The following is a 26522-nucleotide window of genomic DNA, read 5'->3' as shown; positions in this document are numbered from 1 at the left end:
CTGTCACTTATGTCCAGTTGGCAGGCAGTTTATGTGGTGGTCGCTTCCTCTAAAAGATTGTTTTCGGACCTAACCGACCGAAAGTAGATAATTGGCCTCAACAAGTACCTCTAGTGCACTGAACTTTAGAACACTCTGCCTTCTCTAAATTTTGGGCAGCAGAGATCTGAAAACTCTCTCTTAACTAACATAACATAGAAGATAACAGTCTTGAATTAATAGAGTGACAGCAATAACTTTATAATCCCTGCAGCTGTAAAAAAACATCCTTATGATTTATGGAGACAAAATGGGGGACAAAATGGAGGAAAAGGAGCGTAAGGGGGACAGAGTCTGTTGAAGGGTCAGAATCTGGTGATGGTGTAGAGTCTGGCAGAGGTGGAGTAAAGTTGGGGAGGGGAGCACATGCACTTAGTCGGGCCTACGTCAGCAGAAAGCCTAAATACACCACTGACGGGCATGTAGGTATTTCACATCAACGAAGGCGAGTGAGAAACAGATGAGATGTGTTCCAATACAATTGTTTTTCATACCTGAGCACAACCATTAGCTCTCTGTTTATTCACATTGTTTGGATGAGTATTTTATATGGTATTTGTGTTTCACAGGCATGATTAATGTTTTTATCAAGCGTACATTTGAAATCCCCAGCCCATATAACGGTTCAGGGGGGAAAAGGATTTATCATCAGGATTTGGAGCATATGTTTTGGCTAGACATATCTACTGGTCACTTAGACAACCTTGGATGATAACGTAGCATCCATTTTCATCTATCAGGGTCCTTTCATGTGCTGCTGGTACATATTTGGGCTCCCTTAAAATCACTGGAATATGTGATCCCAAAAGCCCTGGCATCCAGTAATTTCCCTAAATTAGTTAACTTAGCAAATACCACATGGGTCTCCCACAGTAATGCAATTTTCATCTTATGTCTCCCTAGAAAAGACCCAACCCTGAATCTTTTAATATATTCAGTCCATGCACATTCCAAGACAGAAATGTTACCTCACCAATTTAAACAACATATTTTCCTGATCAAAAACCCCACTGCCTTACCAGAAAGGTTTAATAAAGTAGGAGCTATGATATGAGACTTTACTCCCCTGATCCCCCCCCCCTTCCCCCGTGTGGGCCCGTTCCAGTTGTACGATAACTTAGCCATCCCTCCCATGTTTGAAATGAATCAGGGTAAACATAAGTCAGGCATCCTCCATATACTCAAAAAAGTAAACAAATTAGATTATTGTAATACTTCTGTGCTTACCCATTCCCTCAAATGTCTGCCTATTAACTAGTAGTGGGCAGAACTGCAAGAGGAAGGGAGACCAAAAGAAAAGGAGGTTGAGAAATGAATTGCATATGTGACACACCCCAATGATCTAATTTGTTGTGTATGTTGATGGAAATTATCAGCAGTGTGCCCAAAGGCACTCAACTTACAAGAAACACCTAAACTTCAATAATTTGGGATCTCTGACAACACCTCCTGATGTGGGTCCTGGGTACAAAGCATGATAGTTCCAATATCTGTGCCGGTAGCATCGAGGGTTGCTTCAGGTACTCAGAGATCCAGGCAGTATCCTACATAGTGATGGTCGTCAAGAACTACCTTCAGAATGTCCAGGACTAGTACTCCCCTATCTACAGGAGAGTGGTCCATCAGGCTTACAAAACTTTGAGTTGGGTTGTTGTTTATGTCTTGAAGGTGTCATTCAGGGATTCATCAAATCGTTAGGTTTTCAGCCATGTTATTGCTTTGGTTGGCGATTTAATGAAGTGTGCTCTGCCATTATGTAGTATCTTTGTTTTCACTAGGAAGACAAGTATATACTTCTGATCATATTTTTGGAGCATTTGCCTAACTTCCTTGAACACGTTATTTGCATTTCTATTGCTTTTTGTATCTGTGTGTAGTCCGGATATGTTGAAATAGTGGAGTTTCCCCATAGAGTATTGTTTGTGCTTTTTCTGAAATGGAAGATCGCTTCTCTATCACTTAAGTTAAAAACATTTGCAATCGGGGGGCGCTGTTGCGTACGATGCAACTGGCAGCCTGAGTGCCGAGCTCCAGACTGGGGACGATTCCTGAATCCTCTTCAGCTTTTGGCATTTGAATCGCATACCCTGATTCTATTACTCTACCGATCCTCGTGACCCGTGATCCCATCCCCATGGAGATATTGCCACCTTTAGCGCTGGCAAGGGAGCTCTGCTGTCTCCCCCCACGCTGCAGCTCTAGGAGGCGCAGCCTGCCTGGCTACGCTGCCCCGCAGCGCGGCGGCCTGGATGGGGGAGGGGCATTGAGCCCATCACTTCGCACCTTGTGCTGGCGTGTGACTGCGGCAACTGGAGACACCCGATCATGGCCTGCTGATGCTGCGGAGAGATTCTGCTGGAGCGCGTCGGAGGCGGTCTGATCCCCACTGAGCCCTGTGTTACTGGGACTTGGCCCGGAGGGGGAGCGCGGTGCTGCGCTGGTTCCCCGCTGGAAGCGCGACATCACACGAGTGTCTGCGCTGGTCTCCCGGCCCCTGCCGACCCCTCTGCTGAAGAAGGAACACCAAGCAATTGAAGTTACGGTAGGGGGCTTGGGGGGCCTGGGGGGCTTGGTGGGGCCTGGAGGGGCGAGCCCCCACACTGGAGATACACGCATATACTGACCATGGCTCAGGCAAGGGGGCCATTAACACTACTGGGACTAACTGGCTGCAACCATTACTCGCCCCCACAACTACCGCTGTAAGCAGCACCACTGCTGATGAGTTAGCCCTACTACTGATGCAGGAAGGGCCCCTCCTACCCACCCCCACCCATCCGGCGTCCGCTGGCGCCGGAGACCAATTACCCACAGTGCTGCAGCCCGAGCACTCTATCCAAATTAGACCGGTCTCTGCATCGACATTTAACAGTGGACCACTGGTTGGGGTGTGCTACCCGCTGGCCCTATACTATATTGGTTACAGCGCCTATCCTGCTCGCTGACAGGAGAGACTTCTTACCCCAACACTTGTCACTCACCTCCCCTTCTGCAGAAGATAGCGCGGAGACAATACTTCTTCAGCGGTATGCTTGTGGCCCCCTGGAGGGCCCGGCGTATACCCTGCCTAAGTGGTCCTAATACAGTTCTGGTAGTGATTCAACCAGGGCATCATTTGAAATCCTGCTGCACGCTGCTTATAGGTGGAGCTCCGACATCTCCAGCCAACCGCCCCTGACCATACTCCTGGACCCCCCCCACCCAATACCGCCTGCACCATGACCAAGGGAGCTGGTGCCGGGAAGAGGCAGAGCTCCCTCAACATGTTTACAAAGACCCCTGCTAAGACAACACCTGAGGCACTTAAAAAGACCCCAGCAACATCGGCCACACCGACCCCAGAGGACTCGCAAAAGGTGCTAAAATATATTCGAGAGGGGTTTACCACTCTGCACACTAAACTCGATGACATGAATGGCACCATCTCATCTATAAAGGCACACATCGAGAAGACTGATGGCCAGGTGGCGGAGATTGAAACAAGGGTGGGGGCCACGGAAGATGAGCTGGGTTCACTACGGGCCAAGGTCTCCTCGCTCGCTAATCGAGTGTTGGCAGTGGAAAAAAAAGAACAACGATCTAGAATCTCGATCGAGACGCAACAACCTACGCACAGTCGGTGTGCCGGATGACAATATTATCGAACCCATGGAAGACTTTGTTGAACACATGTTGCTGTCAGTACTAGACTCGCCTAAACTCTCCCCGCAGTTTGCAGTGGAAAGAGCCCATCGATCCTTAACAGCAAAGCCTAAGCCTGGCGCATCCCTGCGCCCCATTATAGCCAGAATCTTACATTTCTGTGACCGTGATGCTCTCCTGAGAGCTGCTAGAATCAAGGGAGAACTGCGACTGGGGGCTGCTAGGATCCATCTTTACCCTGATTTTTTAGTAGCGGTGCAGTACGAACGCAAATCCTTTGTGGCAGTTAAAAAAAGGCTTTGAGATCTTGGGGTCAAATACTCCATGTTATTCCCTGCCAAGCTAAGAATTGAATACTCTAATCAGACATTCTTCTTTACGATCCCACTGGAAGCGTCAAAATTCATAGATGAACATTTCCCCGGCTGATGTTACACCGCTCCAGTGGCGTTGAGGTGGCCCGACCCTAGCTTACCAAACCCCTGCCTGGAAATGGGCCTATTGTTGGTTTCTCATTCAGACGAGGCCACCCTCCGCGAGAATGCAATAACAGTTGTTTTTGTTCTCCTATTGTCCTGTTGATCCTTTTAGTCATACGTTTTATACTAAATCTACTGGTTAATTGTTCGGTAATGAAGATGTTTTTTATAGTACCCCAGTCCGGGGCGTCACCGCCGAGCTAGCCAGCAGGCCCCCAGGCGTTGATGCCATTAAGTTGGTTCCTGTTATGGTTACATTGGGTTATCATTCCTCTGTTTGGGGGAGGCATGTGGGCGGGGGGTGGGGGGACTGGGAGTTATGTTAAAAAAGTCTTGACAACCACGAGTGACGCCACACATGCCGCATTATCAGTACACAACCATACGGACAGGATGATTTATCAACCCCACTTGGGCTGGCATTGCCCACTACTACCCAGTGGACCAGGGCTCATTTTACACCCCCACACAAATGGCAGATAGCAGCTTAGCATTTATGAGCTGGAATGTAAGGGGTCTGGGTAACCACAAAAAAATGTGTCCGATACAACTCTATGCTGAACGCCATGGCGTTAAAATCCTTTGTCTGCAGGAGACCCATGCCTGCACTGAACAATGTGAAAGGTTTGCTAGGTAGTGGGGGCCCCAGAGGTACTACACCAACTACTCCACCCAGAGTCGAGGGGTCCTGATTCTAATATACAGAAGCCTTAAGTTCACGGGTTGTCACTCACGGGTAGACCCGCAGGGGAGGTATGTACTAATTGTCAGCAGATTGCAAAATCAAGAAATAGCTACCTGAATGTCTATGGCCCGAATATTGACGACCCAGATTTCTACCTACAATTGTCCTCCATGTTGGAGAGCTACCCCCTAGTTCCGATCATATGGGGCTGCGATTTTAATACAATACTTGACGTTAACCTAGACAGATCTGGCTCCAGACCCCGCCAGCTCTCCAAGGCAGCATATACAATATTAACTATCCTCCCTCGCTTATCGTTCATAGATGCCTGGAGGCTCATGTACCCTGATTCCCGCACATGCTCATATTACTCCTCAGTGCATGACTCAAATTCTAGGATTGATAGGTGGCTCAAATCTGACATACTGGTCAGGTCTCTCTCCCACCTAGCAATTCTACCTAGGACCCTATCCGATCACTCACCAGTAACTATTTCCTTGAACTGGGGTCAAGACTACAACAGAGCAAGACAGTGGAAATTGAGGCCTCAAGCCCTTCTCGATCAGGTCTTTGCCTCGGAACTTGAAGCCTCCATCGAGGAATTCTTTGAGCTGAATACTAATTCGGTATCATCACTAGCCACCCTCTGGGAGTCCTTCAAGGCATACATTAGAGGCATGGCCATCTCCAAAGGTAGTGGCATCCTGAAAGGAATCTGCTCAGATATTGCTAGAAGCGAATCGACCCTAGCTACCCTTGAGTCCCAATATGTCCTAAACCAATCCTCCGAAACATTAGCGCTATTGGGGTCAGAGCTAGATACATTCCGCAGTCTGGCTGAACGAGAGGTTAAATTCCTGGATGGCCCACATCTAGTTAGGAAATATGGCGAGGGGGAACGACCAGGCCGACTGTTAGCCAGGATGATACGCCGAGAATTCGGCGCTCCCAACATACCGGCGATAGAGAGACCCGATGGAACACTAGCCACATCACCACAAGACATTAATGCAGAATTTCTAACATTCTATACCTCACTTTATTCGAAAGTTGATGGCGCTCAAATATCTCAGATTGACTCTTATCTGGATAACCTACCCCTCTCGACCCTCTCCACTGACACCAGTATTCTTCTTGAGAGACCGTTCACTCTTGAGGAACTTACTGAAGCCATTGAATCGCTAGCATCAGGAAAAGCCCCTGGCCCGGATGGCCTCCACATCGACTTCTATAAACGCTTTAAGTCTCTCCTGGCCCCACATCTACTGGCCCTGTGGGAGGAGGCATGCGAAGTAGGCATTCGCCCCCCATCACTCCGAGAGACAATGATAACGCTCCTTCTCAAACCTGGCAAATCCCCCACCCAATGTGGCCCTCTCGCTAATTAACTGCGATGTCAAAATATATGCCAAACTATTAGCCACACGACTAGCCTCATTTATGCCCCACATCATTCACCATGATCAAGCGGGTTTTGTCCCTGGCAGATCCACCGCCCTTAACCTGAGGAGACTCTCTAATGTGATTAGTAGGATCGGTCCGAAGGTGCAAGCAGTGGCAGCCACCTTAGACATGCAGAAGGCATTTGACTCAGTGTCCTGGGAATATCTGTGGCGAGTTCTGGAGAAATGTAAATTTGGCCCCAACTTTCGATCCTGGGTTAAGCTGCTCTACACTGGCCCAACGGCTAGGGTCCGCACTGAGGATAGGTGCTCCACCCCCTTCCAGATAGCCAGAGGAACACGACAGGGCTGCCCATTCTCCCCCCTACTTTTTGCAATAGCTATGGAGCCCTGCGCTGACATGATGCGCCAGTCCCATGCTCATAGAGGTTTGCGCACCGCAAACCAATCCGATATTGTCTCCCTATATGGGGACGATGCCCTCCTGTATATCTGTGCCCCAGAAACCAACTTTGCTCCGATTCTAGAGGATGTGATCCGGTTTGGATACATATCCGGGCTAAAGATAAACTGCTCTAAATATATCCTATTCCCGCTTACAGACTGCACGCAACCCCCTTCTGACCTAGGGGGTTTTACATGGTCCCAATCCAGCTTCACTTACCTTGAGGTGGTGGTATCCCATTGTACTGCGAAGTTGCGAGAGGACAATTACCGGAATTACCTCACAAATTTGGCTATTAAAATCACCACCTGGGCTAAACTACCTATTTCCTTAGCAGGCCGGATAGGAATACTTAAAATGGTTGTACTGCCCCAATTACTTTATCATTTCACCAATCTTCCCCTTTGGCCAGGCGATGATTATTTCCGCACGCTTCGCCACATAACCAACACCTTCCTCTGGTACTCCGGTGCAGTCCGCCTTAAATTAACAACATTGACCACACCTATGGAATGCGGTGGGTTTAGTGCCCCCGACTTCACCAGGTATTGGCTGGTTACACAATCCCAATTTGCTTCCTACTGGTTTAACACCGTAGACCCTCCCCCGCATGTCCGGTTGGAGAAGTTGACGGTCAGCGATCGAATAATTGGTTCCCTTATTCTCAAACCCATCATGACTGATCCGGACTCGGCTGACCCTGTTAGAAGTACATCCCTGGCTCTCTCTAAAATCTGGAGGCTGGTGGACACGCCTTACCCCTTTCACGGGGACCTCCCCCTCTGGAACTTCTTCCCGGATATCCCACACATCCCACAATCTATTGTATCCCGATGGGCTGACATGGGCTTTTTGGCACTCTGAGATGTCTATGATCAGGGCAACTTTATTGAATGGGCAGACCTCCCACTCCCCCTCAAACGCAGACCATCAGCATGGCTGCAATACTCCTCTCTCCGGAGGAATCTCAAAGCCAGATACCCCTACTTCCCCACGTTACCTCTAGAAGAACCCATAATTGCGGAACTATGCTCTTTCGATTCCTTTAGAGGGAAGGTATCAAGACTTTACACACTGCTCCAGACTGGAGCTGCCCCTTCCTTCACTAGACTGAGACGCAGATGGGAGAAGGATCTGGGGGTGGAGATCACTGATGAACGCTGGTCCCGTATGTGTGCTCGCACCCACAACGTATCCTACAACTCCTGATTTAAGTTGATGCAATTTAAGGTGTTACATAGATACCATCACACTCCGAACAGACTACACCATATGTTCAGTGATCTGCCCTCCAGCTGCCCCAGATGTGGAGCCAACCAAGCTCCTTACATCCATATGATCTGGTTCTGCCCTCACCTAACGCAATTCTGGTCCGAAATATGTTCCACACAATCTGCGATATTGGACTATACTATAGATCCCTCCCCTATGCAATGCCTTTTCCACGACCTTCCCCAGTTGGGGCACTACTCCAAGAAACTAGCTGGACTCTTCATGCTACTAGCTGTTCGCTGCATGTTGATGATCTGGCTTCGGCCTAGAGCACCCACATATGCACAGTGGCTTAGGACAGTCACGTGGGCTCATGATACTGAGGAGGCCTGGGGTGTGCTGCAGCATCCGCACTCGAGACCGAGAGGCATTTGGCGGAAATTCCGTAGCTATATGGCCACCATGAACTCGAATACGAACACTGCTTCCTCTATCTCTGCCCCTTCTCCCCCTGGTGCCAACCCTTGAATACTGGCACCTGTGTGATATGTCTGTAACCCCATCTGGACCCCTACCATCATCTTTGATCATGAAACCCCAGCACTGTCTGTAATGTATGCATTGTGTAAAGCTATGTAATGTTGTAACTCTGTGAGCGTCTTTGTTTGACCGTGTGTTGTCAAGTCAAATAAACAAAGTTTAAAAAAAAAAAAAAACACATTTTCAATCACAGCTCTCAGCGGAGCTTCCGGAGTTGGCTTTCTCAGTAAGATCTTGTGTGCTCTTTCATGGCAGCATGGAGAGAGATGCGCTGCACTAAATGCTTCCAAGAGGAGTTTTCCAATGAAGAAGCATCAGGTCTCCCTCCCCACAGGCAATCCCACTACTCAAACATTGCATCTTCATGAGCAGTTCCTGCACTTTAGACACAATGTGTTTAGCTTCTTCTGATACCTCTTTAGTCATGTCATATCAGAGAGACATCAACTGCCACTTTGTTTGTCTTCTGATGTACTGCTCACCTTGATTTCCTTTACAGCCTGAAGGATTGCCATTGCAGACACATGTTCTGAGTAGAGAGCCTCATATGTCAGTGGGGAGAGGTGGTTTCTGTTGAACACTTTTTGAGGTTAATTTGTTAGGTTTAGACTGCTTTCCACTCATCATTGTACCTCCAAGCCAAGGCCTAAGAAGCAGCAGATACACTTATCTGAAGAATGTAATGTACTGAGACAAATTCCTATTATGCCTGTATTGCCGAGAAATAACACTGCATTGCACTTCAAGTAAGTGCTGCATTCATTTCCGATCATTGATGACTTTGGCACACTAAAAGAATTGTCATTTGGCACTATGAAAGTCTCCATATTCCCTAAACTGGCACTTCAGTAGCAAACTATGTTGATGCTCATACTTTTTTACTGGTCTAACACCACCTTAACTGCAATCCAAGCACCCTTCTACAAATTACTGTTTGATCTGTATGGAGTATTAATAGTATTGCAGTGGGGGCAGTGGCACAGCAATTGTGCATTGTATAAACCTCATAAGGTCGCTCAAGCTGTTTATTTATTAAGGATGTTTACTTGACTATGGGACCGATTCATCATTTATAAAGTGTTCAAACAGAGCTGAAAAGTTCAGTATGGTTCTCACAGTCTGGCAAGCAAAATATAAGGTCCATATCTGGGCGTACTTTACAGAGCCGAACGATAATGTTCTCCATGCCTCAGTTACTACTTTGAATGTTTAGTTCCTGGGAGCATATCTGCAGTATATTATTACTGATTAGCCCCTTTGCCATCTTGACCCTCAGCGAGACGGCATTCCAACTGCCTTCTGGTGTCCACAAGAAGGATGTTGGTGTAGTTGCCAGCACTCTGGGATTCTCATTTCTGCCGCTCGAAAGTCCAATGTGTGAAGACTATAGGAATACCATTGCGGCGCAACAAGGAATGCTCGGTCTGAGCTTTATGCTATTCTTCATCTTAAATCAGATTGCGGTAAGCTGCACTGACTCTTAGACACTGACCCTGAGAGCCCCTGCTTCTCACCAACCATTCAATTAGGCTGAACCCAGGAAGGGGGCTGACATTTTGGATGCTAGAGTTGTCCCTGCACTCTGACTATGTCGGCTTAATGTTCAGTTGTTCACCAGCAAATCTTCACCACCAACACTGGGTGACTCAGGAAGAGGTCCCCCGCCTATGGTTTACAGCTTTAAAGCCCCAGCACCTCAGGATCAGCACGAAAACAAGGATATATGTGGGACCAGACATGGAGATCTGAAGCCTCGCATATACCTTTTTTGGCAGTTAAACTCTCCCCCAAGACTTTTAACAAACTTCCCCGCACTTTATTCATTGTCATCCTGGTGCAGGAACTCCAAAACGTTATGAGACTGGAGAGAAGCCACTTTTAACTTCTGTCCATCCACTTCTACTTAGTTCAGGCCAATGGACGTATCCTGTCACTTAAAATGTAACCATATGCCTATCCCATCCCATTTATTACTTTGCTCACTCACTGCACAAGTTCCCTAATAAATCACCTGAAGTTTGTTACTGTGTTTGCTCCTTTGATGCCCATCACAGACGTGACATATAAGACACTCTGACTCCATTATAAACTAATATGGATTTACTGTGTTCCCTTAGTTGCAGTTTCTCCTACTTGTAGGGCCAAGAAGTGATTAGGTTTACAGTGTACACATAATTAAATACAGATTAATTGTAGTTTAGTGGTGTATGAGGGACCATCACATTGCCTCTCAAATTCATGGAGTGTCAGCTATTAAGGTACAATCGTTCATTAACAAGGATCCATCAGCTTTAACCTCATCCTTTATATCCATGATGTTCTGAAAATAAGACAAAGCCATGGCCTAAAATGAGAAACACTCCCACCTCACTGTGCATAGGCTGGTCTATGTCCATGCATAAACCACTGATATCACTATGCACACACATTGCTTTCTCAGGAGGTAACAAGAGAAGCTGTCTTAGAAAGCCTTATACACTCCGCGTTAGCAGCAGATTTTGCTGTTCATCAATGCAGTTATGTTCAAGGCAGCACATGGATCATACAGCAGCAGACTTGAGAACACTGCATTGATGGCCAATGCATAGCCAAATCTTGCTTAAGGCTCTTTGTCTTACCTTAATAACAGTCTACAACAGGTATCACATCTCTTGGCTGGGCTGCACTGCCAAAGGTCTGCAAGGGTCCTTAAACCTTTACTCGCAAACAAGTTACCATCTCGATATTCGACTTTCAGAACTTCAGGCAAAGATTGTCATGGGCCATTGAATCCCTGTTGCTAAACGGCCTTCCCATAGTAGCCCAGCCAGGAATTGATGTTCTAAGATCCTAGGTGAAGAGGTTGAAATTCAGACAATAAATCTTTGAAGATTGCAAACGTTGTTGACTTGCAGAGTACCAAGGGTAACATTCATCTAGGGGGCCAGTGCTTCAAATTAAAGAGGAGACATAATAGACATGCCTCGAAGCTCTTCAGGGTGCCTGGGTGTTCAGCAGACAGTAATATGAACAAACTGGATAAACAGTACATTGCATTGCATTTCTGAAGAAGCACATGGACGACATAGTCTACTGATCTTCCTTGTAAAAACCTTTCAGGTTAAAAAATCAAGTAAAAAAAAAAGAAGCCCATTATATGTTATTATACATTTACAGCTGCATACAAATGATAATTTTGGCAGAGACGTTCTATGCAGCAGTTTTATGTGTTGGGTGCTTTGTTATTTGCTTGGTTATTGAGTATGTGGTTGCAGGTATGAGGCCCACATTTGTTGTGAGACACGTCCAACTAATATGCGAGCACTGCATTAAGAGGGTGAACAAGTACCATGTATATACTCAATATGTATGTATATATCGATCCCTAGAGAAACTCAATTGAGGTCTCTTGAATATTTGACATGTACATTTGGCAACTATTAGATGCTAAACAATACACTATATTGCTTGCACGCTGGGCAGACCGAAAATTGATCATACAGTTGCAGGCAATGGAATATGGCAGATTAGCACCCTAGAGCATCCTCCAGGGTGCTAATACTAGACATTTTTGTTTTCCCCCCGCGTTTGGAAATGGAGTAGTCCATTTTTATTTCCATGGTGGTAAGCCGAGCCGACACAGGACCGAAGGAAAGGAGCAAGTACATGTAGTTGTGGGTGTGTGGGAAAAAGAGTTGGATTTTGAGGGTGAGGTTGGGGAGAGGGGAAAAAACAGTTGGGGGCCCCGGGTTGTGTGAGGAGGGAACTGCAAAAAAATGGTAAACAACAGGGTGAAGGCATCTTGTCCTGCCGAGAGAATGCAGGCAGTTACTGGGGAATTCCAGCAATGTTTTGGGCCATCGGATTGATTGCAGCCTCTCCATCCCAAGATTCTAATTGATGAACCTGAATGACTTTTAACGGTTTCCTTCATATACATCCTCCCCCTCATCCCCCAATTTTTTTTTTACCATACTGGAGTGGTTTGTCTATTAGCATATCCCCCACCCCCAACGTTCTTCTTCACTATCCACAGACTATGTTCTTGCAACGTGGGCTGACTTACAATACTCCACCCCTCTGACAAGGTTCAGGAGCCTAAGAACATTAAAGTGGTGATATACATTGATCTTCAGAAAACATGGCTTTGTTTTTGCTGCGTGGAAAGTACCGTGCGGAAATGAAAGTACCTCCACCATTTCATGAAAAATTAATGCAAAAAATAAATGTGTGCATTATATAAAGTTATACAATAAGATTGTACACTAGGTACAAATATTAGGGACTTAAATCCATGTCAGGTTGTGCATGTAACCTGAATTTGGAAAACATGAGGTGCCTTAGGCACATGGCAAGTTATGCAACAAGGAATATGCAATTTATTTGAAAATGGTACCCCAATTTGAACCCACATGCATGAACATTGATATGTCAATAGCAGCAAATTAATTGAAAACAAATATATGCTATTTTATGGCATACTAAATGAGAGCTGCTGTTAAAAGTGAGCCGATGAAACATTAGCCAAAGATATTTGTGTTTGTTTTGCAGTTTATAGCTCTAAAATATCTCTCCTTGTTAGGGAGAATTCTCAAGAATGGCTAATGTCTCTGATCTACTGAGTCCCTCAGCAGCTTTACTGAATTTGTAGGATTTATTTTTTTTCACCTGGTAAGATTGTGAGCCCTTTTTTCCCACTCTTACATGTGTTTTGCTGTGTGTGTTTAACATTTTCTTGTGTTCATAGACTGTGGAGCCTCACCTACTCCATAGGCATCATCTTTTTATTGTGTGTTACACAGCACCTTCAGTGCAGTGACACAGGGTTGTCTTTTAGACTTCCCAACTCAGACTCCATTTTCTGGGACTGACTACTGTCTCCCAGAACATGTAAAGTTGCCATTAACTTTATTAGTCTTTTAAAATCCACAGACCCTGTACACACTATCTTACATAGAGTACTGGAAAGGGTTAATACTTATCCCTTTTTGTCTGTTTCTCTTGGAGCATTGTTTTGCTCCCTTTTCATCAAGACGTGGCTGGTGGCAGTGGTAACTACCCTATTTTTCCTACCGCGGTTATCTTAAATAACCTTGTTATTGTTTTAGGCTATTTTGGTAGCCTCGAACTTAAACCCGCTAGACCATATAAGTTTTTATACGGTTCTGGCTGGGTTTATTCACCATTTCTTTTTGAAAATGTCTTTCTCGTGTTTTACTCCGCGAGCCAAACCAGGTTTGGTTCCTTTTGCGCCGTCTTTTCGCGGGCTTCTCCACAGAAGCTCTCCTTAGGCGCCTGAAAGTCTGGGTAGGCAGGATGTGAGGGAGGGGTTTTAGGACCTCTGCCATGGGTTCCCTTGGTAACCCAAGTCACACTCCTGTTTGATTGGCTAAGTGACTGTCCTGGCGGGACAGCCACCCTGCTGTGTGATTGACAGCCAGGCTGTGTGAATGGGGGAAAACTGCATAAAAAGCAGGTTTCTGGGATTGAAAAGGCAGAGTCGCCACTGGAACGAAAGAACCGATGAGGAGCTGACAGAAGAGGACCCCTACAACGACTGACCCGCCTGGTGAAGCCCTGCTGCAGGTCCGCATCTTCAAGCTCCAACGACAGAGAAGATCTACCAGTAATCTTCTTCCCTGAGCTGGTGGGACCAACCAGTTCGCCCAAACTGCAAGCCAGGACTCCCTCCTCTGGTCGAATTTGCTGTACAGATCTACAGTCAACCGGATAGCCAGGAAGGTCGGACACTGCTTGGGTTTTAAGGAGCGCACCTTTTATTTGTTGCTTTGCTCTGCTGCTGGTTTCTTCCCTGGGCAGTGCAGGACCCTCCAGTCCGACAGTCGCTTCAGGAACCGTGAGCCTGCAGGAACTGCCAGGAACGTCCGCCTCAGCTACAGCTTATTCTCCATTTAAAGGTACTGTGCAAATCCGGTTGTTTGTTTCGTCCACCCGCGGTGAAGGTGTGTGAAACCTTTCGCCAATCCGAGGGCTTGTCCTTCTCTACTCTTTAAACTAACTTTTCTGCCAACCAACCTCTTCCGGAACTCTTGTCAAAGACTTAACCGCGAACTACCCTGAACTGTGTGATCTTGAGCAAAAGACTTTTGTCCTATTGACTTTGGCCCTAAGACTTTTTCATTTGATTCCATCACTGTAGTTCCTCTTTCTAGATTGCCCTGCTTACTTACCTGTTGGTGCTGCTCAATTTTTGCCTAACTTTGTCTTTCCCTCCCTTTTTAAATTACTGGAGTGCCATTTTTCTCATACTTCATTTTTGAGTTTAACTTGTCCAGAATCTATTGGGAGTGGTGTGGTGTATTAAGAGTCTGATTTTTCAACTGCTTTACTTTAGTGACATGTTATACAACTGATGTGTAAATAAATGTATGTTCTTTTACTCAGAAACCTTGAGTCAGTGTTTGTTTGAATCATAGTAATTGCTGTCCTTTGTGTAACTATTGATACTGCTCACTTGCTCTTGGGATAAGTCTGGCTGCTCAGCCATCGCTACCACTTTACTGTGTAGTACAGGCTTGTACCAGAAGTGAATTTGTACTGTCACTTGTAGTCTGAATTGTGTGTGGTGTTCCCAATGGCTACTGCTTATAATTCTGCCTAACACTCCTTATTTATCTGATTCTGTTTCTTTCAGAACACTTCAGAATGGCATTGGTGATTGCTCCTCGCCTGCTCAAGAACAGAATGCTGGATGGCGGCATTGGCTGTACAGTATAGAACCTTCTTTAATTCCTTCTTTGCTGAAGTAAGGACATGGTCAATTAGGTGTATTATTGTTTGTTCATCTGGCAATGAGAGATTTACTTTTTGTAGTGAGCCTTGCTGAATCCTAGGGCTGCTCTTTTTTAGTCCTCTATTGACTCCACAACTGCTGGAAAATATGGTTTTCCTTCTGTTTGACATAAATATCACTTTCTGTAAAGTAGACTTTCCATATAAGAGACACAAAAAGGAAACGGGCTACCCCGCCCTTAATCACGCAGGTTCGTGGACTATGGAAAACACTGAACTGTATCAATAATCATTTAATGGGTCAAAAATGCATAAGAACAATAATGTAATGTGTTCTATAACACACAATTCATAATAGCACAAACCACAATACACGGTACATCCAAATACACTTACAACATGATGCATTGTTGCGGTAAGACCTGCACACCATGGCTTTAAAAAAAAAAACAGCTTGACAGCTACGTCAAGGAAGTGAGCTTAGTAGGTGTGACAGATATTCAAAAGAAGAGTGACTAATTGCTCTCTTTGGTCGACACATTGGGTTTCTGGCGTCTTGGGTACGTTGTGTCTATCACCAACAACCAAGGGTATTGGTTAGACAGCGAAAGTGGTACTGCTGCGTGAGTGTGCGTGGATGTATGGCAAATGGGGCTAGATAAGTTTAGAGAGTGACTTTGAAGTGGAGTGGATGGTACTGGGTGAATTGAGCTGGTTTGTGTAATTGGAGGGAGGACTGGTAGTAGTGTGGAGGATGGAGTAGTAGTGTGGAGGAGGGAATAGTAGCAGGGTGCACACGGGAGGCGTAGAGTAGTGGAACGAAAAGTAACGTTATAGGTGGAGGCAAGATTTGGAAAGAGTAATGGACATCAGAGGAATAGATGTTTTGAGGGCGGAAGGAGGCAAATTAGCTAAGGAGAAAGAGTGTAAAAGGGGGAGGTGAGAGAGTGCTTGCTAGATGGAGGACTGAATACAACAGGGTATTTAATCCCCATAGAAAACGATCAATTGGCAAGAGTAGGGACAGTTATGGAGTCTGTGATGGAGTTCACAGAGCTAAAGTGTTCAGTCATTAGATCACACTGAACTAGCCGAAGATACAGCTAAAGAGTGGGAACAACCATTTGTGCCTACTAATCTGGGGGTCAGGGACACCTGCGTTAGGAAGGAGGTTTGATGCAAGATGAGAGAGAAAGGGACCCCACAACATTTTTAATAGCAAGGGGTCCATGTCTGGATTCCCCCGGTAACTCAGGGTGAAACCCAAAGTTACTTAATATGCAAAACAAAGGGGGTTCTGGGAGTCCCTCTACCAGCACGAACACCGCCCATTGACCTGTTCTTGGGTGGCTGGCCCCCGGGAAAGTCTCAACCAAGTCTTTAGCTCAATGTCCTTTTCACAGTGGAGAAATATCCCTGCATATCAGTCTTTGTCCTGCCTAGGGGCAGTCCAGCACCTAAGTGCTAGGCAATTCTCCTTTGAACAAGAGTACCAACAGCAACCCCAGACACATGTTTCGGACTGGCTGGGCTTCATCAGTGAGGTGAAGCTGTGCCTCTCTAAGAACAGTGAGCAAGGGGTCCAAGTCTGGATTCCCCTGGTAACTCAGGGTGAAACCCAAAGTTACTTAATATGAAAAACAAAGGGGGTTCTGGGAGTCCCTCTACCGGCACGAACACCGCCCATTGACCTGTTCTTGGGTGGCTGGCCCCCGGGAAAGTCTCAACCAAGTCTTTAGCTCACTGTCCTTTTCACAGAGGAGAAATATCCCTGCATAGCAGTCTTTGTCCTGCCTAGGGGCAGTCCAGCACCTAAGTGCTAGGCAATTCTCCTTTGAACAAGAGTACCAACAGCAACCCCAGACACATGTTTCAGACTGGCTGGGCCTCATCAGTGAGGTGAAGCTGTGCCTCTCTAAGAACAGTGAGCTGTCCTAAACGTATATCAGAATTAGATTTGAACTGCCTTGCTATGCCAGATTTTTAAATGTATCAACTAGTAGCGAAAGCTTAATTCCTGTCATTTTGGTATTCCGCCAGACCTGATAGACTACATGTCCACATTGAATGAGAGATTGTGGCTCCGCTGACTCAGAACATGGATTTCTGGGCGGTTAAATGCGGTCGCCGAGAAATTAATGTAGTCACCTGGACTCACTGAGCCTGGAATACGCTATTTGTTAAATGGATTTCAAACTCCAGACACTATCCATTACTGCCAATCACCAATGTACTGGGATTGCTATTATCCTCTGAGAGGCTGTATGTTCAAATTGTGTCGAAATTGCAGCTGAACAAATTTGGCTATTTGCTTTGACACTGTATCATTGTTATCAACACGCACACAAGAGGCTTTACTTAACCTTGGGTTTGCACCAACAATCAAATCCTGGTACATACTTTCAACTTTAATTAAAGAAGCATTTAGAGATTTCGAGGAGCCTGCAGGGATAGTCCCTTTGATACTTGGAAACAACTAATAATATGCGTGGTAAATCCAAACGTTACCCGCTGCAGAGCGCAGATCCCCAGCTTGCTGGCAACTCCACAGAACACAACAGTGCCCACCACGCAGAGTCCCCTGGCATAAAGAAACAGGGAAAGATACCTACATTCTTTCCCCATCAGCCACTCAAACTGTTTAGCCAAGTGATTAAGGACGGGTGTGCGTTGTCTGACAACACCCTAATAACTATAAATGAAACGCAACCCAACAAGGAAGACTTGCTAATCCAGTGAGTGAAATTTCAGATAACGTTCTTACGGAAGTCAAACACCAAGTAAAACACCCCAATTTTGGAGACATGCATGAGCGTGGAGAATGAGATACAAGCGTTAAAAAGTCTGCACAAACGACTCAGTGTATCTTCGGGCATTTTCACAACTCAAGATACATCTACTGAGGTGATCCCTGACACATTCAGATCCGTCAGTAAAGGAATAAATGACTCGAAAACATCAAGAGACCACAGTTCACTGCCCTTACAAGGAAACGACTCCATGAGTAATGAATCAATGAAAGGCGGATCTACATATTTAACTGCCCTTAATATGTTCTTGCAATTTTTCATTCATCTCTATGACACCGTAGTTCAAAAAGCACGACTAAACACAGTCTTTGAATGAGATAAAATCACTTCTGACTAAAGAACCTCACATTAGTGTATAGAAACTTAGCAAGATATCTGCTAATCTTGACTCGAACAAGCTGCCACCAAAGGATTAAGATGTGACGGATACCCTGCACGATGAAGACGGCACAAAATCTTCTACAGAGAGAAGCTCATATGATACTTCTTGAGTAACAAAATCCCCCACTTGAACAAAAGCGATCTAAAATAAAATCAAAAGAGGAAGTTAATATAAACCTAATTAAAAAAAAACCCTAAAAATACAAAAGGACGACAACAAAGGGTCACGCAAGTTTCCGAGAAACATTTAGCTGGTTGGAAGCATTACCAACCAGCAGAGAAGGGGCGATATGAACTCAAGTGACATCATTTGTATTAATGATGAGAGTAAAAAAACTGGCGATAAAATGACCAAAAAACAGAGGATAACCAAAGGACAATCTTTAAGGTCTCAGCGACTAACAGCACAGTAACGGGTTCAAAACCCTGATACAGATTTGGCAATGAGAAATCAAGCATGCAAAATTCCAAAACAAGCAGGGACTCTACTTACAGTAGGTCCCAGGAATGGTGTAGATTGGAACAACAAAGAAACACCAAAAACTAAAACAATCCTGAAAGTAAATACCATCAGAAGTCTTACCGCATTAATTGACTTAACTAATAATCAGTAAGTGAAACAACTCGAGAGCAAGTGGCCCCAATGGAGTAACTAATGGAATATTTAAGGACAATCCTGTCCTTTGGGCAGACATTTTGTTTCATCTGTTCAAACATGTAACATCAGATTACATTTGTCCCATGTCCTGGTCGGAATCTATACTTGACCCCATTTTTCAAAATGGGGAATCGAGCAGAACCATTGTGTTACAGACCAATTTCCCTTCTCGACACCTCATCAAAAGTCTTTGCCAACCTGGTACTCAAGGAACTAAAATCTTGGGCAAATAAGATCTATTCACTGAGCCCACTGCAGACTGGCTATAGAAAGGGTGTAAGCACCATAATTAGTGGCCTAGCTATAAAGGCTTGTCTGTCAGATGTAGGATCTCACTCTGGGCGTACCCTACACATAGCAGTAATAGAACTATCCTCTGCATTTGACGTCGATATTTCTAGACTGTGGTCCAAACTGCAGAAACAGGATTTCGATCCCTCTTTGTTAGCAATGCTCCAACTGCTGTACGCCAACAACTCCACAAGATTGAGATTGACCATCTTGGGGGAACTATCAATGAAAATCCTGTTGAAAAAAGGCATACATCAGGGCTGCGTGCTGGCCCCCACGCTTTTCAGTTTCTATCTGGCGGATTTGTGAGAGGTCAGCAAAGAGTGCGGAGGATTTGTGCCCACGTGGTCGGAACTGAAATTGAGGTGCATTGCATTTGCTGAAGATATCCTCTTTGTGGACTAGACCCCTGCTGGTTTACGACGACAACTTGATGGGGTAGATAAGTATTTGAAAGAAAATTCACATTCACTGCAAATAAATGCTGCTAAATCTTACGTAGTGGTCAGTACCACTAAGAAATTATTATACATGGAATTTGAACAACTCTATAATTCAACAAGTCGATACGATTCGGTACTTAAATAGTCCCTGTAAATAGTTGATATGTTTCTGTTATGTAATTATGCTGTATTTTTTATGTGTCTACACTGATCTGTAACCAAGCTGTAAGTCATCATATGCTATGCACCCTGATACACATGGGTCTGGTTCGCAATACAAGTAATAAAAAAACAAACAAAACTTAGGCTATGAGATTGCAGTAAAGAAACAAAGCAAAATAGAAATCTCCCGAATCGAAGAAAAGATCACATTTTGTTTGTCACTCTTAAAAATGGTGAAGAGCAAATTGTGTGCTTATTCCTTGGTTGCGCTAATGGGTAAATGTTTTGCTTTATAGAACTCTGTCATCCTCTATGAGTGTGAACTAATGAACATCTCAAGTAGGAGGTTTTTTGACGTGCTTGAAGGTAAAATCCTAAAACAGGTGTTGGGCATTCCAGTTTCAGTCCCTATAAGTGCTATCAGACTGAATTTGGGCCTTACATCTTGGTGGGCCCATTATATTAGTAGAAGCTTATCTGTGATCCATACTCTGGTTTTATTTAAATATCCTAGTACAGCAAAATACCAACCCATTTTTGAAAAAACTGAAAAAAAGATGCGACAATTTTCACCATTATGATTGACCTGGATGGTTCAGAGTCAGAAACAGTTTTCAAAAGCAAGATAAAATGGTTAGATAAGTCGATTGATCTCTTGGATTTGAGCCGTTTAAATCTGTACATGGTTAAGGAACTTGTGTATCTACCATCAATCAATTTAAGATCTTATTTAGCTAATTTCCGTGTTCCCATTATCGCAACTGGTATTTAAAATTCCAGCTCAACTGTCTCCCTACGCTAGAGGTTGTGGGTCCCAAGTTGGGTGTAGCCCGTGACCTGCACAAAGGCAGAATGTGTCAATCAAACTCTATCGACTCCCGATTCCATCTAGGGATGCTGTGCCCAGCATTTTCCAACCATAGGGTATGCTATTTTGAACGGTTCATTCACTCAACGTCTGCAGTGTTGACCAATGATTTATGGCACCGACTAATGACGTCCTCACAACTGTCATTATTGATAGGTCTGGTAAAAATGCTATTTGACATATTTGCAGAAATTAACAAAGCGACAGAGCAAAGAATTCAGGATTTAGTCAAAGTATGTAAACCTATCGAGTAAAACGCATGATATGTGTTGATTATCATCATAAGTACTAATACAGAACTCAAATTGTAATGTTGGTCTATCTGTGTTTTTCTTGTCCGTCTTTGTGTTTGATCTCTTCTCCTATGTTTCCTTTTTTATTTTTTATTTCTCTTTTTCTTCTGTTCTTAAATGATTGTATACTCGTGTATACTTTATATTGTGACAAAGTGTAACAATTTTATATGTTGAATCAAATTTGTGAAATGTTAAAACTGATGTATACAAATGTTCTATAAAGGTTTGTGTAAATGTACAATAAAGCACAATAAAGAAATTTAAAAAATATTCCTTCAACCACAGCGAATAATCGGCCGGTAGCCATATCCCCATACTTTACCTTATCTCTCACTATTTTGAAGGATGCTACCTTTAAGGAATCCCCCCAGTCCTTGTCTTTGGGTCCTAATGGCAATAGAACCATCAGTTTTCCTCTACATTTACTCTATATCCTGAGAGTGTCACATATTCGTGTGGGTCTTTGTTTAGAGTAGAAATCGAGTTCCCTGGGTTCGACATGTACATTAAAATATTGTCCGCGAACAAGGCCAGCTTATATTCCTGGCTTCCCACATGGAAGCCCTTTATCTGTGTGTTACTCGTCATCCTGGATGCCAGAGGCTGTATAACTAGGTGATGGGGGCAACCTTCTCTATTCCCCCTACTCAGTTGTAACTGGTGCAAAGCGCATCCATTTACTCTCACTGATCCTGTCGGATTCGAGTATAATTCAGTTATCCAACTGCTACCAAATCCAAACTCTTTAAGTACCTCCACCATAAACCTCCAGGAGACTCAGTTGAACACTTTTTCAATGTTGAATGATAATAGGACTGGGTCTCCCAGTTAGTCCACCACTGCATGCATCAAGCCAATAGTCTAGATTGTCTGCCCTTTCGCTGGATCTAACTAATCCTACCGGATCTGAGTGAATGAGACCTGGTAGATGTGGTTGCCATTGCCATCAGCCTATTTGCCATCAGTCTAGTTAGAATTTTAGTATCCACATTAACAATGAGATTGTCTTATAAGAGGCACAATTCTATGGGTGTGTCCCCTTTTTATGAATCACAGAGATGAAAGCCTCCACGAACGAGGGGGGTACATCCTATACCTCAACTATCGCATTCAAATGTTTTGAATTTAGGGTGCCAACACGTCTTGATACTTATTATAGAAACCTACTAAGAAATCGGGTCCAGGTGCCCTTCCGGATTTCATACTTTTGATGACATATTTTATTTCTTCTTAAGTGATGAGGCATCCAGAGCCTCCTTTATTGTCAGGGTGGACATATTCAGCCTCCCCAGATGTTCCCTAGATTCCTGCGGAGTGGCGACCTCTTCTGCCCTACATAGCATGCCCTAGAAGTATGCAAATGCATTTGCTATCTGCTCTGAGGTGGTACACTTCTCCCAGACGAGGTGCAGACAGCTGTTTCTTGTCTTCCTGTTATTTGATTTTGCAACCTTCTGGCCAACATGATGTCAACCTTATCCCCCTTTTATTCGTAATAAGTCTGTTTCATAAAGAAGTGTTTTTTTTCTAGGTTTCTGCTGCCTCTGTGGTCCTTAGTGCCTCTCTGAACTTCTCAATCTGCTTCGGTATTGCCCCCGTCTCCCTATCAGAACTTATTTTGGATATTAAAAGTGTAGTCTTAAGCTCTTGCTCCCTCATAGATCTTTCCTACTTTAGTCCCGTTCCCTCACTGATCATTAAACCCCTCTATGTTGCTTTGGTAGTGTCCCATAATATGCTTTTCCCAATTTGTTCCCTCTCATTGGCCTCAAAATAACACTCTATCTCGTCTTCCATAAACCCCTTAAAGTAGGCATCTTTCAGTAGGCTTTCATTACAATGTTGTGTACACTTGGGTTTCATTGGGTGTGGATGGAAGATCACAATACATACCATTTCATGATCTGACCATGCTATCAGAAGGATTTCAGCCTTCAGGATCCTATTTTGATGCACCCTTTCCATGAACTATCTGGGAATAGCTTTTGTGTGGGGGAGAATGAAATGTAATGAACACAAACCACAATCTAGGACACTAGAATGGATGGACTACTGCAGTAACCAAGGGGTATTGGTACCCTGCTGTTTGTGTGCGGGTTCAGGTGGGGCAGTCCCTGTCCGACCGCCCTTGGTAAGGTTTCCACAAATCTGCAAGAGAGAACCCTTATCCCATGCGCTGGGTATTTGTTTCTGACAGTAATGTTAAAGGACTAAGTTCTGCCATGCTATTATGTCCAGAGCAGGCTGTATTCGGCGCCTATACAGTGCATATTACTTTTATTCTCACAATTGTGACCGTCGATATCGCTATTATCTTGTTAAATCATTGGATAAAACGGGGCAACTCACATAATTGCTGCGGGCCCTCTGGCAATACATATGGAAACTGAACCAGCGACTTATACCCTAGGAAAAAAACTGTTTAATATTTTGCAGGAAGCACAGACCAAAAGATACACCTGGGCACCGGCCGTATTTTACAGAATACCTGGATGCACCAGTGATTACCCCAACACCATGCCCAATTATGACACAGCACAGTGCACACCACCTATCGAAATGTAGGTCGCCCCCACTTGAGCCCAAACAAAACCTCCATGTATGCCTCACTCTCCTAATGCTTGGAGCTTCTTAGTTTGAAAGGAAATGAATGGGCGCTAACAAGGCTGCAACCCAGCTGATACGCTGCATTGACGCTATACTGATGATCCAGCTCTCTCCTTTTCACCCACAGACTTAGGGCCACAATCCTTCAATGAAATATATATCACAACGGGGGACTACAGTGCCAACCCTGAGACCATTAGTCCTAACTGAAGGGCTCTGCAATAGCTATCTCCACCACCCAATTTACCAGAAAATCCTAATTTTCTGCACTACGTGTACATATAACATAAGACAAATGTTACTTAACCTTCATATTCCGATCTGTAACCTATACCATTCTTTACAAACAGATGATCAACCACCAGGCTCACAGATCACCTCCTGAAGTTCCTATCTTTAACCTAGCTCATCGAGTATTTCACTCTGCAATAAGATTGGTAAGCCCAGTCCTCCATGTCTTGAGAGTTCATATTTGCACTTTGCATCAGGCCCAGATGGGCCCAAATATCTAATTTTAACTAAGTACCCTCTCTCCCTCTTTTCTCCCCCATGTGCACATCATATTGTTTGCACTTGTAATTTATGAATGACTGACTATTGTTATTCATTTATCGCTGTTGGATGATACCATCAGCTGTTGTATTTACCATAGGATGTCTAAATGTAAACAAATACCATAGGAATTTTTGCCTAATTACTGGTGTACTCAACTTGGCTCGTGGGGCTTTTCACTTGGAAAACACATAATTTGGGGGCCTCATTCTTTCACATAACCTTGTTGTTTTAATATGTTGATTATAGCCTTGAAAATGACGCACGAGAGTCGAAACACGTCTCGGCTACAGGAATAAATATTGTATGCTTAGAACTAACAGAGTCTGCCTGTTGCTATGAACTGAGATATTGGGGCTCATTACGGGTCTGGCAGTAACCATGTCGGTGCTACCGGCGGGTTGCCGCCGGACCTGTAAATATTTACTGGCGCCTGACTTCCTGTTGCCACTGGGGGATTACAACCCCGGCAGCCCGGAAAGTCAGGTGCCAGTAAAATGTTGTTCCCCATTCCCATATAGTCAGAAAGGACTCTATGGGAGGTGGGGACCACGGAAGCACCGGCACTGTTAATAACGGTGCCTATGCTTCCGTGACGGTCTGCCTACCATGGCCGCTATGCCCAGCACGTCAGACCTGTCGGACCCGGTGGCTCCAACAGGCAGACCTGTACGATGCCGGTCTGGAAGCAACAGCGCCAGTAAGCTTACCGGCACCGTTGTTTCTGGACCGGCATACTTGTAATGAGCCCTATTGTCATAAACAAATACTTACTCAGCGCGCCTGATGAGGGTTCTCGCTTGCAGAATTGAGAATAAAGTTTATACTTCTTGTTCAATTGATTTAGACTTGTCCATGTGTCTATATATTCATATATTGTTTTATGAAATAACCCTTTGGATGTATTCCTGTGTCTCTTTTGATTAGGCCCCTGTCCTAACCTGTCTATGTCAGGGTCCATCACCAGGTTAGAATCCCTCTCTAATATAATTAAGCCTCTCACCAATTTTGATACATGCTTTATGGCCTTCTGCAAGAATTCCCCCCTGTCCCTGGTTTGGGGCGTATATGGTTGACACTGTTCCTTGAACCCCTTCTAGTGAGCCTCTCCATATCAGCAACCTGCCATCTCGAAGTATTTTCACTGTTTAAGTCCCCATGGTTCGCTTCTTGCTGAAAAGGATTCCCACCCCTGCGCTCTTCCTCCCGCCGGAAGACCAGAATGACGGCCTAGTACCCCCCTTGATGACTGTTTCTTATCCCTTCTGGTACAGCGTCTCCTGAACCATATGCATGCCCATCACAGTTTTCTTGAATTAACATGCTACTATGTATTGTTTGTATGGAGAATTTAAGTCTTTAATATTTAAGGTGGCTATCCTCCATCGCCCAACTTCACCCTGTGTCATGTGTCCAACTGTGCACTCTTGCCCCACCCATCACACACCTTGGCTTCTTCATTCTGGCCATTGTGACCCTTTCACCTTCATTTTTGGTCTTTTTCTGGGCACTCTCCATCCCTTCCAGGGGCCTTATCTCTGCTTCAAATCCTCCCATTTTTGTGTCAGAAAAACACCCTTCCTTGCCCCTTCCTCTGAAGCTGATAGGAGCCAGTATTTTTCTGCCCTGGCGCAGAACCATGCCTTAGGACTGAAATTAGGCTTGTCGGCTCTCTCCCAGAGACCTCCCCATCCCTCTCTAACCAAATGGGTTGACAGAGCTGGAAAAGCACCAGAGGATTACATCCGAGACCTCCCTCCTCAAACACGTTTCCTTGTATATCTTCCACAAGAAATCTGCTCCTCTTTTATTACTTAAGAAGGATGGCTGATCATCAAACCACCAATTGTTGATAGCTTTAACCATGCCTGTATTTCTGAAGCCATCACTTGATCATTCATCTCATATTATGATGTTCCCTCACCTCTTCTTTGTTCTGGACACAGTTGTCATCCTCATAGGTTTAAGTACAAAAATGAGTTCCCAATTAGGGAACTTCCATCCCCTGCACACTTTCCATGGCTATAAAAAGCCTAATAGTCTAGAATTAATCTTGGTTGTTTTGGAACCAGTGTCAATGATACATGCACACATTTTTTTATAAATAGTGCACTTAACCAAAAGGTTCTGAATTCACATAACATTTTATTGATCCAGATAATGTGGCCCAACACGTTTTGAGATAATTCTCTTCTTCAGGGGCGAGATATGCTTTCAAATTTTTAATCTACGGAAAGAAATGTAAACAAAAATGTACAATTATTTAAGTATCCAAGT

At 44.6% G+C, this 26522-nt stretch overlaps 1 protein-coding gene across 6 annotated transcripts in view; it reads left to right on the top strand.

The window, feature by feature from the left end:
• Positions 1-26522, top strand: part of KIAA0825 (KIAA0825 ortholog) — a 2662507-nt gene that overhangs the window by 1708100 nt on the left and 927885 nt on the right. For all 6 annotated transcript variants that reach the window (XM_069627636.1, XM_069627637.1, XM_069627638.1 and 3 more), the window contains one exon: positions 15080-15190. In XM_069627636.1, coding sequence (XP_069483737.1) covers positions 15080-15190 — 111 coding nt within the window. The remainder of the gene's footprint in view (positions 1-15079; positions 15191-26522) is intronic.

The sequence above is a fragment of the Ambystoma mexicanum genome, chromosome 6p (assembly GCF_040938575.1).
Source record: "Ambystoma mexicanum isolate Mex_15411 chromosome 6p, UKY_AmexF1_1, whole genome shotgun sequence".
Taxonomy (NCBI): Eukaryota; Metazoa; Chordata; class Amphibia; order Caudata; family Ambystomatidae; genus Ambystoma; species Ambystoma mexicanum.
The sequence above is the reverse complement of the archived record's forward strand: the minus strand, read 5'-3'. Positions and strand labels throughout refer to the sequence as shown.